The sequence below is a fragment of the Mobula birostris genome, chromosome 25, assembly GCF_030028105.1.
Source record: "Mobula birostris isolate sMobBir1 chromosome 25, sMobBir1.hap1, whole genome shotgun sequence".
NCBI classification, from domain to species: Eukaryota; Metazoa; Chordata; class Chondrichthyes; order Myliobatiformes; family Myliobatidae; genus Mobula; species Mobula birostris.
This window is the reverse complement of record NC_092394.1, coordinates 17,130,338-17,149,736: the sequence shown is the minus strand read 5'-3', so window position 1 is coordinate 17,149,736 and position 19,399 is coordinate 17,130,338. Positions and strand designations below refer to the sequence as shown.

The 19,399-nt window shown below is 43.8% G+C and overlaps 1 protein-coding gene across 1 annotated transcript in view; it reads right to left on the bottom strand.

Annotated features, from left to right (window-relative positions):
* Positions 1 to 19,399, bottom strand: part of heatr6 (HEAT repeat containing 6) — a 74,330-nt gene that overhangs the window by 34,799 nt on the left and 20,132 nt on the right. Inside the window, exons 4-7 of the mRNA XM_072242993.1 lie at positions 16,898 to 17,013; positions 7,490 to 7,604; positions 3,468 to 3,569; positions 2,697 to 2,837 (exon numbers count right to left, since the gene is read on the bottom strand). Of these exons, the coding sequence (XP_072099094.1) occupies positions 2,697 to 2,837; positions 3,468 to 3,569; positions 7,490 to 7,604; positions 16,898 to 17,013 (474 nt within the window). The remainder of the gene's footprint in view (positions 1 to 2,696; positions 2,838 to 3,467; positions 3,570 to 7,489; positions 7,605 to 16,897; positions 17,014 to 19,399) is intronic.

Below are 19,399 nucleotides of genomic sequence, written 5' to 3'. Positions count from 1 at the left end.
TTGAGAGGACTAAACTATAGGAGCAAGGATGTAATACAGAAGCTATATAAGACATTGGTCAGACTGCACTTGGAGCATTGTAAGCAGTTTTGGACCACTCATCTAAGACAAGTTGTGCCAGCATTGCAGAGGGTCCAGAGGTTCATGAGTGTGATTCTGGGAATGAAACTCCCAGAAACCTATCGAATATTGAAAGGCCTAGATAGAGTAGATGTGGAGAGGATATTTCCTATAATGGCTGAGTCTCGGACCAGAGACCACAACCTCAGAATAGAGGGACGTCTATTTAGAACAGGGATGAGGAACTTCATTAGCCAGAGGGTGGTGAATCTGTAGAATTCATAAACAACAGGAATTCTGCAGATGCTGGAAATTCAAGCAACACACATTAAAGTTGCTGGTGAACGCAGCAGGCCAGGCAGCATCTCTAGGAAGAGGTGCAGTCGACGTTTTAGGCCGAGACCCTTCCTCAGGACTAGTCCTGACGAAGGGTCTCGGCCTGAAACGTCGACTGCACCTCTTCCTAGAGATGCTGCCTGGCCTGCTGCGTTCACCAGCAACTTTTATGTGTGTTGCTGTAGAATTCATTGCCATGGACAACTGTGGCGACCAAGTCACTGAGTATATTTAAAGCGGAGTATAATAGATTCTTGATTTGTCAGGGCATCAAAGGTTACGGTAAGAAGGCAGGAGAATGGGTTGAGAGGGATAATAAATCAACCATGAAGGAATGACAGAACAGATTCAATGTGCCAAATGGCCTAATTTTACTCCTATGTTTTATGGTCTAAGAATCCTGACCTGATGTTTAACTTCAGTACAGACAGTTATTTTCTGACACGTGCCCTAAACTTGCACACTTCAGAAACAATAACAACGATAAAGAGAAAACTTCTTTCCAGTGATTTAAAATCAGATCACAGGCTTCCGTGTAGAGGTCCCAATGGAAAGCAATCTTATGAAATGACTCAATGGGCCAAATTTCCTGTTTCTGCTCTTATGTCTTATGGTCCTTCTACGCAAATGTAATATCACATATCTAGGCCCAAAAATAATATCCATTAGCTATTTAAGAAAAAAGAACTGCCTAATCAGGTTTCTCAGAAATGTTTCAATGACCTTTACATACTACATAACTGAGATGAAGTTGTTTATCACATTGACAAACACAGCAGCCATTTTTGCAACACACATCTTATAACCAGCACTGGAATGAATGACTATTTAAGGTTTATTTCACTGATATGTTCTATGGTAGCATCTGAAGTTTAATTACAGCAGTCCTGCGAGATAGGCAATAACATTTTCAGGCCCCGTTATACATTACAATTTACTTTTATCTCCATTGAAGCAAATTTAAAAGCAAACTGCAAACACGAAGGAATCTGCAGATGCTGGAAATTCAAGCAACACACACAAAATGCTGGTGGAACGCAGCAGGCCAGACAGCATCCACAGGAAGAAGCACAGTCGACGTTTCAGGCCAAGACCCAGGGATAGAGACATAGTGTTTCTTCCTATGGATGCTGTCTGGCCTGCTGTGTTCCACCAGCATTTTGTGTGTGTTGCTTAAAAGCAAACTGGTAGGGTTTGTAATGGGTGGCCAAACCAAAAAAAAAAAAAATTACAATTTCCCCTGGAGATAACATATCACCTTGTTGGCAGATTGCTTTAAAACAAGGAACTCTGGTGCGCCAAAGACTGGACAAATACCAAAATTTATGATGATCGATATCTTTAGTGCTATTAGCATGACGGTTAAAAAACAGACTAATAATTGGAAGCAGGATTGTTTCCCCCATGGAAAATGAGGAATATAAATAATTGAATCATTTGGAGAAGAACAGCGACCATGGAACTCACAAATTGTTATAATTTTACAGGGAATAAATAAGACCATACGACATAGGAACAAAATTAACCCACCGAGTCTGCTACACCAGTCCATCATGGCTGATTTATTATCCCTCTAATCCCATTCTTCTGTCTCCTCCATATAACTTTTGACCCCCTTACTAATCAAAACCTATCAAACTTCACTTTAAATATACCCAATGGCCCAGTCTCCTCAGCCATCTTTGGCAATGAATTCCACAGACTTACGACCCTCTAGCTAAGAAATTACTCCCCATCTTTGTTCTGAAGGGACATCCTTGCACTCTGAGGTTGGGCCCTCTGGCCCTAGATTCCTCCACTATAAGAAACAACCTTCTTTACATCCACTCTATCAAGACCTTTCAATATTCAATAGGTTTCAATGAGATCTTCCCTCATTCGGAACTCCAGCAAGTGCAGGCCCAGAGTCATCAAATGTCCCTCATTCGTTAACCCTTTCATTCCCAGAATAATTCTTGGGAACCTCTTCTAGACTCTCTCCAATGCCAACACATCCTTTCTTAGACAAGGTGCATGAAACTGCTCACAGGTGCAGTCTGACCAAAGCCTTATAAAACCTCAGCATTAGATCTTTTAGCCACCTTTAATCAGTTTGTCCTTTTTATGACTTCATACTCATAGGACTATGGGAGGTTCTTGACTACCGAATGAAATAGCCCTGGAAGCCACGTGGTTCTGTGGAAATTATAGAGGACAACAAATTCTGGCCTTGACAGTGACAACAACATCCTGTGAATGAATTTAGTATAAAAAGCATTCAATAGCAAGGTATAAGGTTATTTTTGAAAATCCATGATTACCCCCACTTGTTTTGAAGTGTTTGTGGCACCTCCCGTTTGGTCTTTAGTAGGTGAACTGCCTTCATACTGAGGCAGAGGCGTTGGATAAAGAATTGCAGGAACTTCAATGTTCACACCTGGGAAACCGTAGAACATGTATTTCTGGGAAGATATGAACAAATGGGAAAGAAGATATTTAGCCAAATAATTACAGACTGCAAATCTAGTTAAACAGTATTTTTTTAAACATAAAACAAAGATTGGAGGCTAAGAAAACTGCCTGCAATTAATATTTCCCAGGACACTGCTAACTCCAGTCACAATGCTTCAGAATGAACCAACTACAGGGGTTCATCAAATCTTGCATAGCTCCAATGTGCCATTTAAAGCATGTATAAAGGAAACTACGATTAATTAAGAATGCAAACACTGGCTGTTAGTGGCTCTTCCCTATAGATTCACTTTCACTGTTAACAAATAAATTGTTCAGCTATAGTTAGACAAAGTTCAGGAGGTACATGAGCCTGAAGATACAGACACAACATTTTAGGAATAGCTTCTTTCCCTCCACCACCAGATTTCTGAATGGACGTGAACCAACCCATGAATACTACCTCACTATTTTTGCTCTCTTTTTGTATTACTTATTTGATTTAATTTTTTATATATTTTTTATTGTAATTAGTTTGTTTGTTTATTGCTCTGTACTGCTGCCACAAAACAACAAATTCCATGATATATGTCAGTGGTACTTAACCTGATTCTGATTCTGGAAAACTTACAGTCACTTACCTTAAGAGCTGCCAGGAGAGTTCCCAGTTGGTCAGCTTGAGTCAGATTAATTCTTCCGGCATTCAGAATGGAATGGATGCCCTTCAGTGCATTTTGTAACAACTGAAACAAGAATTTCAACCTCATCAATTGCTGAAAAGAGCCTATGGGCTCAGTTGATGGTGTGAGAGATAGAGAGCAATGCTATAGTGGCAGGTACTCGCGACTCCAGGGCTTAGGGGAATGTGTATTTCGTGCCAACATTGGGAAGGGCAAATCTTACTTAATCTGTTGTGAGAAGACACCGGGCACCCCACAAACAGGAGGGTGCTGACAGGGAGTGAAATAATAGAAAAATTATATCGGCATCCATTAGTCTCATGAGATTAACAGTCCTTCCAGGTGAGGCAACACTTCACCTGTGAGTCGACTGGGGTGATATACTGCGTCCGGTGCTCCCGATGTGGCCTTTTATATATTGGCGAGACCCAACGCAGACTGGGAGACCGCTTTGCTGAACATCTGCGCTCTGTCCGCCAGAGAAAGCAGGATCTCCCAGTGGCCACACATTTTAATTCCACATCCCATTCCCATTCTGACATGTCTATCCACGGCCTCCTCTACTGTAAAGATGAAGCCACACTCAGGTTGGAGGAACAACACCTTATATTCCGTCTGGGTAGCCTCCAACCTGATGGCATGAACATCGACTTCTCTAACTTCCGCTAAGGCCCCACCTCCCCCTCGTACCCCATCTGTTACTTATTTTTATGCACACATTCGTTCTCTCACTCTCCTTTTTCTCCCTCTGTCCCTCTGAATATACCTCTTGCCCATCCTCTGGGTCCCCCCCCCCCCGGTCTTTCTTCCCAGACCTCCTGTCCCATGATCCTCTTGTATCCCCTTTTGCCAATCACCTGTCCAGCTCGTGGCTCCATCCCTTCCCCTCCTGTCTTCTCCTATCATTTTGGATCTCCCCCTCCCCCTCCAACTTTCAAATCCCTTACTCACTCTTTCTTCAGTTAGTCCTGACGAAGGGGCTCGGCCTGAAACGTCAACTGCACCTCTTCCTACAGATGCTGCCTGGCCTGCTGCGTTCACCAGCAACTTTGATGTGTGTTGCTTGAGTCTCATGAGACCATGGATTTGTGCCTTGGAAGGTTTCCAGGGCGCAGGCCTGGACAAGGTTGTATAGAAGACTAGCAGTTGCCCATGCTGCAAGTCTCCCCTCTTCACACCACCGATGTTGTCCAAGGGAAGGGCATTAGGACCCATACAGCTTGGCATCGGTGTCATCGCAGAGCAACGTGTGATTAAGTGCCTTGCTCAAGGACACACACGCTGCCTCAGCCAAGGTTCGAACTAGCAACCTTCAAATCACTAGACGAACGCCTTAATCACTTGGCCACACAAGGGAATAGAAGAATTAGGGCCGGCTGGTGGCGCAATGACATCAGCACCGGACTCTGGAACGGAGGTTCCCGAGTTCGAACCCAGTTGGGTCCACTCCCGAGTACGCTTCCATTCATGCCAGGTTGAGTGTCGAGATCACAACTTGACCTCGTAAAATAAAGGGAAAAATACTGTGAAATGTCTGTGTGAGGAGTGGCGTGCCACACAGTCTCCCTCTCTCACTCCGCGCCTTGAAAAGGCATGAAAAAGACATCGTCCCACCAACATTGCACATGCACGCACACACACAGACGCGCACATACGCACGCGCCACAAAAAAAAAGGGAATAGAAGAATTATTCCCTCAAAAGCTAGGCCCTGGGATTATGTCAAAGAGCTGCAGATTTCAGACAAACATAGCTTGATGACCACACATCTTCAATGCACCGTAACATGACAAGAACCTCTGACTCTGCTTTTATCTCTGTCAATTTCTTTATTGCCCTCTAGAAAGGCAAATCACAACTTTGTGGAGATTAATAATAACCTTTCATTAACTCTGCCGGAATTGCCCTTTTCTCCAGAAGATACCAGATACAACTGATCCCATGCACTTGCCAGTTTTTTTTTTCCAATTCCTTTCCATATGTGGCACTCAACTGCACACACATTCACCAACTTGTTCTTTTCCACCAGAATGACTTCATTAGTACAAACTTTAGCTGGTTTAAATATTGATGGAAAACAAGTGAACTGTCCTTCACAGGTATTATCTCAAAGTTTGGCAATTGGACAAAACATGACAGGACCACAATTACTATCTTTCTCAGAGTGTTTTATATTTAATTGCTGAATGTACAATTAATTAAGCAAAAGATTTTCACAATTTTAGATACAGGTCTTTCTCACTCCTTGAAAGAGTTACATTTACAGTCAACTCATATTGCTCAAAATTATTTAATAACAAATTCTGCAGTTGAAGCTCTTGTGCATATAGGCAGACATATGATACACTTTGGAACATTATTATACACAAAGCTTTTCATCACATCATGGGTACTTCCCTCAATCTATGAGAACAGAAACATTGTGAAATGTTTGCTAAGTAGAGGTGAAGAGAAGCCAACTTATAAAACTACTGGTGGTTGATTAGTAAAACTGAGGCACTGCAATGTTGACCAGACTCAAACTTTCTCATATGGAAACCCCACAGTCTTAGCAGAGGTCTAGAAAGACAATGACTTCAAATACAAAAACTTTCTTTAGAAGTGTACAATAATATTATCCAGCCTCAAAAACACTTCACAGCCATTTGATGCACTAAATGGTCCGTGACAGGTTATGGCATTGGAACAGGGTTAAGAAAGCAGAATTAAAAAGTAATTCTACTTCAATTGATTTTACACACATGCACAAAAAGAAAATCAGAATGAGAAACATTATTTCCTGTCATTTAGGGCTTGTGACTGATAGGTGCAGAATACTATTCACAGCTTGTGGTCCCTATTGCCCTGGTTATACACAATGTTCTGCTATCACGACTTTTGCTTTTGGCTGTTAAATTATATCATAATGAAATCATCTATGTATTGCTAGGTCATGACTCATGATTTCCATGCAGAGAGCTCTTAATCTATGGTATAAAGGAAAAAATGGCTTTGCAATGATATAGTGACTCAGCCCAAGAATGGTTAAACTGCTTTTACAGCATTGAAGTACTTTTGAAGTGCTTTGTGATGGAAGGAATGCAAGAGACAATATTTTCCATTATCTTAAGGCATAAATTGGAAGCCTTGCACGTCTTTAGCTGAAGACCAGAATGCACAATGGAATGGTAACCTTCACTTGTTTAAACACACCTCCTAATATCAAGGTTTAGCATCACTGGGATAAAGTTAGCTTCACTGGGATACAAGCAAGCAGAGCGGGTGAGCAAGGATGTGGAAGATGGTGTATAATAGGGGGGAAATGTGCACGTAACAGAACTATCACTGAACATACAGGTCAGACTGGCAACTAGGAAGACAAATGGTACATTTACTTTACTGGTGGAAGGGTTTGAATACAGGAATAAGGAAGTCTTGTGCTACTGTAGTTTTGGTCTCATCGCCAAAAAAAAGCCTGCACTTGTCACAGTGGGAATATTGCAAACTGATTTGATGGATAGTGTGTTCATCACACGAGGGTGATTTTGTAGGCCAAAAATATATACTGTATAGCATAGAAAACTGAGAGGAAGATCTCATTGAAACACAAAATGATTAAATAGTTTACAGGCTAAATAATAGGGAATATTTTTCATAATTGTGTCCAAGACCAGGAGATATGTTTTCATAAAAAAGAATTGGCAATTTAAGACTGAAGTGGGGAGAAAGTCCTTCAGAGGGTGGTGAAAGTTTGAAATTCTCTACACCGGACAGCTATAGTGGCTCTGTCATTGTGTTAATTCAAAATGCAGAATGGCAGATCTACCGAACTTTAAGAGAATCAAAGGATATGGGGATATTGCTGAAGCAGATCAGCCATGACAGGGCAGGCTCAGACCTATTCCTATTCCCAATCTCATTTCTTACATTCTTAAAAGCCAATCACAACAAGTCAACTCAAATATAAACATATAACTTGATCTTAGGTGCATGCTACCTAGTTACCTTACAAACTGTAACATCATCAACTTCAGAACTCTTTGGGTTCTTCAAGACATTCAGAAAGGTCTGCAGCGATATGAGTTTGTACTGTTCCTCCAGGTAAGCCTGTCCAGGTACACTGGCAACAAGAAATTGAAACAATTCACTTCCAGGTTATGGACCTTCTACAATTTTCATTCAATACTTAAATAAAGATAGTGAGTTAATGAGGTTTGATTTTATTCCATCCTCTTTGAAGAAGAACTGTTTTAAAATGGTTACATATTGTTGCTGTTTTCAACATGTTATGTTTGAGATGAATGTGCCCGGCAACACCAACTACCATAAACAAAGAGGCCTTGAAAGATGTTTCCATAACAGGTAAGGTGGTAGTTAACTTTAACATGGATTGGGTCAGTAGCTGGGGCAGGATAATGATTCATCTAATCTCCGCCCCATGATGCAGGCAGATGACAAAATCTCCCTTCATCACCAGCTCAATGAGGCTCCTTCAAGGCACCACTCAAAATGAGGATCTTTAATATGGTGAAAAGGAGAGTTGGTGCAAGGACACAACACCAACTCAAGATCACCTCGAAATCACACACCAAAGCAACACAGTGGTGCAGTTAGTAGAGCTGTTCCCTCATAGTTTCAAATCTCTGGGTTCAATCCTGACTTCTAGTATTGGTTGCATTTGGTTTGTATGTGCTCCCTCTGAACCTGCACATTTCCTAGAGGTACTCCAGTACTCTTCCATGTCCACATATGTGCAGGTTAGTAGGTTATCTGTCTAATGTAAATTCCCCATCAGATAGATGCTAACAGGAGTTGATGGAAATGTGTTGAAAATATAACAGGTTATTAATAGGATTCGCATAAATGATAGGCCTTTCTGGGATGTATGAGTCTATGACCATTCTAACTCAAAGTTCAAAGCAAATTTATTAGCGAAGTGCATATATGTCACCATATACATCCCTGAGATTCATTTTCTTGCAGACATGCTCAATAAATCTGTAATAGAAGAATAACCATAACCTGTGTATAAGATGATGAGAGGCATTGATCGTGTGGATACCCAGAGGTTTTCACCCAGGGCTGAAATGGCTAACACGAGGGGGCATCGTTTTAAGGTGTTTGGAAGTGGGTACAAGGGGTATGTCAGAGGTAAGTTTTTCAGACAGAGTGGTGGATGCATGGAATGCACTGCCAGCAAAGGTGGTAGAGGTAAATACAATAGGGTCTCTTAAGAGACTATTAGATAGGTACATGGAGCTTAGAAAAATAGAGGGCTATGCAGTAGGGAAATTCCAGCTAGTTTCTAAAGTAGGTTACATGGTCAGCACAACATTATGTGCCGAAGGGCCTGTAATGTGCTGTAGATTTCTATGTTTCTATGTTACCATAATAGAATCAATGAAAGATCACATCAACTTTAGCACTTAACCAGTGTGCAAAAGAAAACTGTGCAAATACAAAAAGAAAAATAATAAGAACAAATAAATAAGCAATAAGTATCAAGAACATGAGATGAAGAGGCCTTAGAAGTCAGTCCATAGGTCGTGGGAACATGTCGATGATGGGGCAAGTGAAGCTGAGTGAAGTTATCCCCTTTGGTTCAAGAGCCTAATAGTTGAGGGGTAATAACTGTTCCTGAACCTGGTGGTGAGAGTCCTGAGGCTCCCGTACCTTCTTCCTGATGGTAGCAACAAGAAGAGAGTGTATCCTGGGTGGTGGGGGTCCCTGAACGTGGATGCAACACTGCTTCTTGTAGATGTGCTCAATGGTGGGAAGGGCTTTACCCGTGATAGAGTGGGCAGACTTTTGAATTGCCATTTATGCTATCACTATTTTATTACATCCTCTCTTTGCAACCCTTCTTCTCTTTTTTTGCTTCTCCTTTAGAATTAGAATTAGAATCAGAATCAGAATCAGAATCAGGTTTAATATCACTGGTATATGTTGTGAAGTTTGTTAACTTTGGGGCAGCAGTACAATACAATACATGTTAATAAAGAGAAAGGCTTCTATACCTTTTTCCTGACAGTAGCAATGAGAAGAGGGCGTGTCCTGAGTGATGGAGGTCCTTATTGATGGGACACCACCTTTCTGAGGCACTGCTCCTTGAAGATATCCTGGATACTTCGTAGGCTACTGCCCATGATGAAGTTGACTAATCTTACAACTCTTTGATCTTTAGATGGATTCAACCAAATATCTGTCTTATGTTTACTTATCTGCTTTGTTTTATTCTTTCTCTCCAGTCATCCAGGAACATTTTTATTGTGCTATCTTTCTTCCTCAAGAAAAATACTTATATTGCATTTAAACTATCTCTTCCTTAAAGTCTAGCTTGGTCTAGTTACAATTTTACCTGCCAATGTTTAATTCAATTTACCTGATCCAGATGTTAAGACTGCCCCTTCTCCAATTGATTATTTTTATCTCAGAGTGGTCCATATCCATTTCTATCTCTATTTTTAACCTTATGATACTATGATCACTATTTAAAAATTGATCTCACTTCTTCTCTGCTGGGTAATAGCTTACCACTGACTTTTCAAGAGCATCTTGGGTAGGCAATAAATACTCCACTTACCAGCTATATCCCCTGAATGAATCAAGTACAAAACAGCAGTCCAGCACACTGTCCATTAACCACGAAATCAAGCATTATGAGATGGTCATTGGGAAGAAAATGAAATATTAAATTCCCAGTAATATAGTTTTTACACGGAAAATCAATTTTGAGAGACAATAAGCCAGATTTCACCAAGATGTTGGCAGTGCTGTTCATCTCCTCTTTGCATGGCAACAAGTCTAAGATTCCCACATGTCTGCTCATGAAAATCACCTCTTAGATCCTGCAAGAGGCAAGACCCAATAATTTCACTGAGGATTGTAGGCCTACAGATGCCAAGGTTTAAGCAAGTTTCTATTTTCAAAACAAAAGTGTGTTTTGTTTAGATATTAATTATTTAAGTACTCTATGTTTTACTTGACATCAATTACCTTGCCAAAAACAGTTCATATATTTTTTAAAGAAATGTAATTATTTACTATAATTTTAATATGTTTGACAAATCTCCATGCCAGAGGCAAAAGAAACTACTAAAGATTCTTTCAAGCTTTAACAGCTAGCAAAGCTTGGGGCAAGTCCTTACCAAGAGTCAAATTTTTCAGGGACATTTCGAGGACCAGGTTATTTCAGTGCATTGTAGGACCCGCAGTGTTTTAAGACCATAAGATATAGAAGCAGAAGTAGGCCAATCGGCCCGTCAAGTCTGCTCCACCATTCAATCATGAGCTGATCCAATTCTTCCAGCCATCCCCACTCCCCTGCCTTCTCCCTATACCCTTTGATGCCCTGACTAATCAAGAACATATCTATCTCTGCCTTGAATACTTGGCTTCCACAGCCGCACATGGCAACAAATTCCACAAATTTACCACCCTCTGACTAAAGTAATTTCTCTACATCTCTGTTCGAAATAGACATCCTTCAATCCTGAAGTCATGCCCTCTTGTCCTAGACTCCCCTACTATGGGAAGTAACTTTGCCATATCTAATCTGTTCAGGCCTTTTAATATTCCAAATGTTTCTATGAGATTCCCCCCCTCATTCTCTTGAACTCCAAGGAATACAGCCCAAGAGCTGCCAGACATTCGTCATACGGTAACCCTTTCATTCTTGGAATCATTCTCTTGAATCTTCTCTGAACCTTTTCCACTGTCGGTATATACTTTGTAAAATAAAGAGCCCAAAACTGCACACAAAGTGTGGTCTCATGAGTGTCTTATAGAGCCTCAACATCACATCCCTGCTCTTACATTTTATACTGTGATGAGAATACACATAGATTAAGATGTTAGCTGTCCTGTGCTGGCACCAGTGGGATCAGCAGTTGGTCTGTCACCTGTCTTCAGGAGAGAGAGAGATAAGAAAAACAATGGAGCAGCATTTGGAGATGTTAATGAAGGGGCGGGAGAGAGTAACGGAAGGAGAGCTGTCAAGCTCGGCTCCCCCTTTTAACCCTGAACTGTTTGAAGTGATGGACAGGCGATACCCCAGCAGGGGGATAAAAAGGGACAGGTTCGCTAAGGCAAGACACACACGACACCCCGAGGTAACGAGACCCTGGAAGGGGTGCGTCTCTCACAAGTCGGTGGGAAGTTTTGGATGGCTGGTCGCGGGACAAGCCATAGACGCACAGGGTGGAAAGGCACAATCGGCGGGAACCTGGTGTGTGTCCACCCTTGCCTGGGTGCCAGGTTCATCGCAGAGAAACGATTGTATCGGGAAACGGAGGGGTCATGGTCGGTGACCTCAGATGACATCACAAAGGACTCGCCCGAAAGCTGACTGCGAAGGTCTGTGTGGAAGCCATTTTGAATATTCATTCGTTTTGCTCTCTCTCTCCTTCCCCCCACTGTCCATCGCCACGGCAGCGATTACTGCGAACTGAACTGAACTAAACTGAACTGAACTTTGCGTCACTTTGAAACTGGTCATTTACCCCTAGACAACGATAGAGCTTGATTAATCATGTTATCTTAATTCTGTGTACATGTATGTTTATCATTGCTGAACTGTTGCATTCATTATCCTTTTGATTAGAGTACTGTGTTGCTTGTTTCTTTAATAAAACTTTCTTAGTTCTAGTAATCCAGACTCCAACTGAGTGATCCATTTCTGCTGGTTTGGCAACCCAGTTACGGGGTACATAACATAAGTGGGGTTCTCGTCCGCGATTTTGAACGCTAAATTTGGGACGGAGTAAATTGATTGGGTCAAAATTCCCGAAAGAAAGAAAAGACAAACAGCAGAAATGGAGGCTGAGGAATTTATAAAGGCGCCGACCTTGGAGGCATTAGAGGATGCCAGGAAGTCAGAATTGGCAGCTGTGGCCATACGGTTGAATCTTGCTAAGGGGAAGTCGACAATGAGGAGAGAGGAGATACACAGAGCTATCGTAGAGCACTATGTATCTAAAGGTGTGTTTCCCCAAGGCAAGCTGGAGGTGGTGTCTATTGAAAAACTGGAGACGCGGTACAGGTGCAGCTTGAAAAACTGAGACTCGAGCACAAGTTCCGGGTACGGCAGTTGGAGCGAGAAGAGAAAGAGAGGGACAAACAGCTGGAGCGAGAAGAGAAGGAGAGAGAGTTAGAAAGGCAGGAGAGAGAGAGACAGTTGGAGCGAGAGGAGAAACAGAGGGAAAGGGAATTCGAGCTGGAGAAGTTAAAGATAAGGGCAGAGCAGGGGCTCGTGCTGAACCAAGGTGGAGGGTTCCGGGTGACCCAGGAGGTTAGGCTGGTTCCCCCATTTGACGATACCGACGTGGATCGGTACTTTCTCCATTTCGAAAAAGTTGCTACAAGTCAGGACTGGCCGAGGGATAAGTGGGCTGTTTTGCTTCAGAGTGTACTGAAAGGGAAAGCCCAACAGGCTTACTCTGCTTTGTCCGCGGAAGATGCCCAGAGGTATGAGGTGGTGAAAGAGGCCATCCTCAGGATTTATGAGTTGGTCCCGGAGGCATACCGACAGAGGTTCCGGAATGCGAGGAAGCAGTGGGACCGCACATATTTAGAGTCTGCCCGTGAGATGCAGACACATTGTGAGCGTTGGTGCGCCTCGAAGGGGGTAGAGGGGGATTATGACAGACTGCTACAGCTGATCCTGATTGAGCAGTTTAAAGGTTGTGTCCCTGAGGGTATGAGACCCTACCTAGATGAGAAAGAGGCAGCCACGTTAGCCGTAACTGCTAAGTTAGCGAATGAGTATGCGTTGACACATAAAATGAAGTTTGCCCCGAGTAAAGGCTACCAGAAGGGTAGTCAGGACGGCGGGGAGAGTCCGCCAGAAAAGTCAGAAAGTAAGCCGGGGACTAGTGAGAAGGATAAGGTAGACCGGGAGCAGTCTGGTAGGAAGTCTCCTGGGGTCGTCTGTTATAATTGCGGGAAAGTCGGACACTTTGCGTCCAGGTGCTTTGCCCCAAAGAAGGAGATGGGAAAAGGAAAAACGGCGATTTTGACTGGCTATATCGAGCTGGTAAACGAACAGCTAGGGGAGGACAGGTCTGCCAAAGTTCAGGAAGGGCGCGAGAGGTTTATCTCGGCCGGATTGGTGTCAGTGAAGGAGGGGTTAAACCCAGTTCCAGTACGGATCTGGAGAGACACGGGAGCGTGTCAGTCACTGATACTGAAGAGTGTATTAGAGTTTAGCTCAGAGACCCAGACTGGGGAGGTCAAGGTCAAAGGTATTGGGGAAGGGACAGAGGCAATTCCTTTGCACCAGATACACTTACAACGCAACCTGGTCTCTGGACTAGTCACGATCGGGGTGAGGTCCGAATTACCGATGAAAGGCGTGGAAGTCTTGCTCGGTAATGACCTCGCCGGGGGAATCCTGTTCCCAGCCGTGAGATTGACAGGTCAGCCTGCCAGCATTGAGGCCCCGCCCATGGACTCACAGGTTCATCACGGGACCGCGGTAGTGAATTTAGCTGAGGCGTTTCTGCCAGCCTTGTACAAGAAGGGGGTAGAAAGTGAAAAGAAGGAGTGTAGGGAAACAAGAGGTAGTGAGGGAGCTGAGACAGACTTAGCATTAGCCAGGAAAGAATTTGTGCAGGTGCAGGAGCGAGACGAGGGGCTGATGGTTTTGTCAGAGACAGCTCTCTCTGACGCAGAATTAATGAGGGAACCAGTAGGCTATTGTGTGGAGGAGGAAGTGCTAAGGAAGACAGGGAAACCAAGTACCGTACCCGCAGATGAGGAATGGGGGGTGGTGCAAAAGAGTTATGGGGATGAGATTTTTAACCTGGCCCACAAGGTACCCCTCGGTGGATATTTTGAGGTGCTGGAGGAAACAGTTGGTGGAATCATGAAAGAGGTTTACCGGCTGCACTGGGGGAAGGATGTTATTGATTATGGCCAACGCGAACTGAGGCGGTCACAGGCTTTTGATATGCTAACAAACCTAGTCGGTGTTAGCGCGGAAGTCAGTGAAGCTAGGGTCTCCCTGATAAGACAAGAAAACCATTTTGAAAAGATGAGTAGGGTATCGACCAGATGGGAGAAGGCTATTGTTTTGGCCAGCTCTGCTGATAAGGTCTCTCCCTTAATCCCCGAACAAATCGACTCTTTAGGAGAAGTAACTAAACGACTCGCACACGTGTGTTTGATTGACCCGAGGCAATGCAAAGAACTGGGACGTTGGGTGGTGTTTAATACACTAGGCCAGCCTAGCGAGCAACAACCCTATAGAATGAGTAATTCAGTGACGAAAGGGCTGACGAACACAGAGGTGTGTATTGGCGATGTAATACGGCTGTCTGAAGCCAGTTTGATAGTGAACCTTGAAAAAAATGAGTTCGGCCACACGAAGGTCACTTACCTGGGAATTGTGGTGACACAGGGGCAGCTGGCAGCGATGCAAGCTAAAATGCAAGCTATCTCTGACATCCCAACCCCGACAGACAAGAGGGCCCTCAGAAGGCTCTTGGAGATGATGGGGTACTGTAGGAAGTTTTGCAATAACTCTGCGGTTACTACCCCTCCCCCTCCTACTAAGCCCTTGCAAGAGAAAACTAAGTGGGACTGGGACGACCCGTGTTATTGTGGTCCAGGACGAAACCCAATGAGAGGTTACATTGATCGCAATTCATCAGTGTTTTTGGCCACTATGAAGTTTGCTAAATTGGAGCCTGGTCTAAGGGATTATTAATAACACATATAAGAGGAACAGGAAATGTGATTGCTGACTGTCTGTCAAAGTGTTGACAACTTCAGATTCGCTGTATTAGCCAAATAGCTGATAAAGATGTGTATTTGTGCGTATCAAATAATGTATTCATGTTTGTAATTTTTACCCCGGTAAAAATCCTTTAAAGGGGGGAAGTGTGACGAGAATACACATAGATTAAGATGTTAGCTGTCCTGTGCTGGCACCAGTGGGATCAGCAGTTGGTCTGTCACCTGTCTTCAGGAGAGAGAGAGATAAGAAAAACAATGGAGCAGCATTTGGAGATGTTAATGAAGGGGCGGGAGAGAGTAACGGAAGGAGAGCTGTCAAGATCGGCTCCCCCTTTGAACCCTGAACTGTTTGAAGTGATGGACAGGCAATACCCCAGCAGGGGGATAAAAAGGGACAGGTTCGCTAAGGCAAGACACACACGACACCCCGAGGTAACGAGACCCTGGAAGTGGTGCGTCTCTCACAAGTCGGTGGGAAGTTTTGGAAGGCTGGTCACGGGACAAGCCATAGACGCACAGGGTGGAAAGGCACGATCGGCGGGATCCTGGTGTGTGTCCACCCTTGCCTGGGTGCCAGGTTCACCACAGAGAAACGATCGTATCGGGAAACGGAGGGGTCACGGTCGGTGACCTCAGATGACATCACAAAGGACTCGCCCAAAAGCTGACTGCGAAGGTCTGTGTGGAAGCCGTTTTGAATATTCATTCGTTTTGCTCTCTCTCTCCTTCCCCCCACTGTCCATCGCCACGGCAGCGATTACTGCGAACTGAACTGAACTAAATTGAACTGAACTTTGCGTCACTTTGAAACTGGTCATTTACTCCAGACAACGATAGAGCTTGATTGATCATGTTATCTTAATTCTGTGTACATGTATGCTTATCATTGCTGAACTGTTGCATTCATTATCCTTTTGATTAGAGTACTGTGTTGCTTGTTTCTTTAATAAAACCTTCTTAGTTCTAGTAATCCAGACTCCAACTGACTGATCCATTTCTGCTGGTTTGGCAACCCAGTTACAGGGTACGTAACAATACCTCTAGAAATGAATGCCAACATTGCATTCACCTTCTTCTCCACCGACTCAACCTGAAGATCAACCTTTAGGGTATCCTGCACATGGACTCCCAAGTCCCTTTGCATCTCTGCATTTTGAATTCTCTGCCCATCTAAATAATAGTCTGCCCGTTTATTTCTTCCACCAAAGTGCATGACCACACACTTTCCAACATTGTACTTCCAAATTCTGTGAAACACCAGTCGCACATGGCAGAGTGCTCACGTGTGAACCAGGCAAGGAGAATCCCTGGTCAGCAAAAATTCCTGACCACAGCACTTGCCCTGCGAGACTCGGGTAAATAAGTTTGTAACTTCTGAAGTGTACTTGTTCAAACAATTCTCCAACTAGACCAGTTGATGAAGCATTGCACTTTGACATTGTACTTTGACAGCCTAGAGCAATGCACGTAAACAGATCATTTTGTTATGCTGTTTATGCATCTCCCACTAGCCAACAATGAAGAAAATATGAAGAAAATTATTGCAGAAGTCCCTGAAATTCTAACTCTCTTTCAGTTCATCAATCATTGGAAATAGCACTAGCCAGTGAGGAGAAAAAAAGAACAGGACTGAAAGATTTGTTTTAAGTTATTATGCAAAGCGATGGGATGGTCTACCTCAGACAGAGATTGGACATGCAGTACACAGCTGCCCTCCGTAGGTCCACATCAGACTCCGCCGGTGCACTAAGCTGCAGTAAGATTCCATTTTTTCCAAGCAGGTCTGGCAGGAACTGGAAAGGAACGCAAAACTGAAATTACATCTCACATTTATCACTAGCCCTAACTAATAAAGGTCTTCAAGGCAAAAGAATGCCGTACTTTGCTTCACAGGTAATCAATTATAAAACTGGAAAATACAGCAGTCTTGTCAGTATTTGACCGTCATGCACAAGTCCCTGGACAACGGGGGCAAGAACGTCCCCAGTGTCGCCCTCACCCTGATGGCCAGCTTCGTATGTGGCTGCATCAGGTTGTGTGTAGAACCCAGGTATGTGGGCACCAAGTACCACTATGTGCCCAGGTTCTACCTGTCGCCCTGGCTTCGAAGGATGGGTCTGGCCCCACTCCCACGCAATGCCCCAGTCAGCTGGTCGTTGCCGGCATACCTGTCCTACGTAGCAAAGTTCTTCCAGAAGAACGCCTTTGACCACAGGGCCATCAGGCGGTGGTCGGCACGTAATGTCCTGCAGGCACTGCAGGAGGAGGACGTGATGGACACAGTGGGGTGGCTCCCTGAGCAGACTGTCCAGTTCATCTGGCAAAATGCCTCATCGCCAGATCTCACCAACAGGCCAAGACCTCGCCTGGCTAGCGGTGAGAGGGGCCCTCCCAGTCAGAGCCCTCCTGTACGCCCGGAACGTCATCTCCGCACCCCACTGCCCACAGGAGGACTGCAGTGAGGAGGAGTCTGTGACCCACCTCTTTGCACACTGTCAGTTTGCAAAGAGGGTGTGGAGGAGGATGGACGGGCTAGTGTCACATTTCATCCCCAGCAGCTGCATAACAGAGGACTCTCTGATCTACGGGCTGTTCCCAGGGACGCACACGGAGACAAACATCCGGTGCTGCTGGCAGATCATCAACTCGGTGAAAGACGCTCTTTGGTCGGCCCGAAACTTGATGATCTACCAGCACATGGAGATGTCCGTGGGAGAATGCTGCCGACTGGCACATTCTCGGCTGCAGGAGTACGTGCTGAGGGACGCACTGAAACTCGGAGCAGCCACCGCAAGGGCCCAGTGGGGAAGGACCACAGTATAGGTTTCTCCACCCGTGGGAGTGGGAGGGGTCGGGGGGCGGGGAGTACATGATGTGGTAAGCTGAACTACTGGAGTGCCACGTGGGTGGCTATAAATACGGATATGTACTGACTATAATGGAAACATATGTAAAGGATGAAAATTTATTGAATGGTTTATTGTATATATTTATTTTTGAATAAAGTATATTTTGAAATAAAAAAAAATTTGCAAGATCAGAAGAGTGGGTGTAAATCTGCCACGGGAAGAATAGCAGGAGGGGGAAGGGAGTTGTTTGTGATGCCATAAGCGAACCATATCAACACAGATACTAAAACAGAATTTAAAAATCTGTAACTAATATTTTTAAAAACGTTAAGCTTTTTCATTCACCTGTATGTGGCACAGCAATTCTAAAGGGATCCCAAATTAAAATTTAGCACAGTTCTTTCTTACTTGCCCTTTTTCATGTGTCAGCTATGGTCCTGGGAATGAACCTGGTACAACATTTGAGCATCCCTGTAAATGCTATCAGGATTACTCTGGGGCTGAGCAGAATTTGGCTGCTGAAAAATCCTACAATGCATCTCTACATAAATGGTTCTTTGATAACGGCAGAAAAGGAAGCCATTCAACCCATCTAGCCTTTGCAGTACCCAGTAGAACCAATCAGTCCTGTAGTCCCACACTTGTCCTATGACCTGCAAGTTATTCTTACTCAAGTACCTATCCATTTCCCTCCAAAAGACCTGATTGATTCTGTTTACATCACCCTTACAGGCAATAAGTTTCAGTCATCCTCTCTGATTTCACAACTACTCTCCCTCTTCCTTCTGATCCTTGAAACACTGGCTAATGCTCTATCTTTTTTCTCTGTAAGGAGAACCTCTCCAATCTAATGTTATGGCTGTGCTCATCAGAGGAAAATGCAGTTATGATCCTCATCTGATCCAATGGACCCACTGTGGAAGACTAAAGTGCTGCCTGGAGATGTTGGTGTCCTTCTGGGACTGCAGTCAAGGAATCTATGCTTTCAATTACACTTCCCTGGATCTCGCACCACCACGGGAGCACAACAGCAGGCCAATGCTTTGACCAAATCCAAAAATTTCCGGGCATCTTTGTTCATTTTTGACAAGTTCCAATAGATTGTCTACAGCTGAAATAGCAATCTGATGTCATTTGACACCAACAAATGTGCTTCCTAAAACCAGTATCTACATTACTGCAGATTTTCAAAAGTTAGCCTTGAAAATTGGTTGAACAGGAATTCGATGACATTGATTAACATGAGCAGATGAACTCAGCAGTTTTTTTTTTAAACTGAAAGAATTTCTTTATTTCAAACACATGAAAGTCTGCAGATTCTGGAAATTCA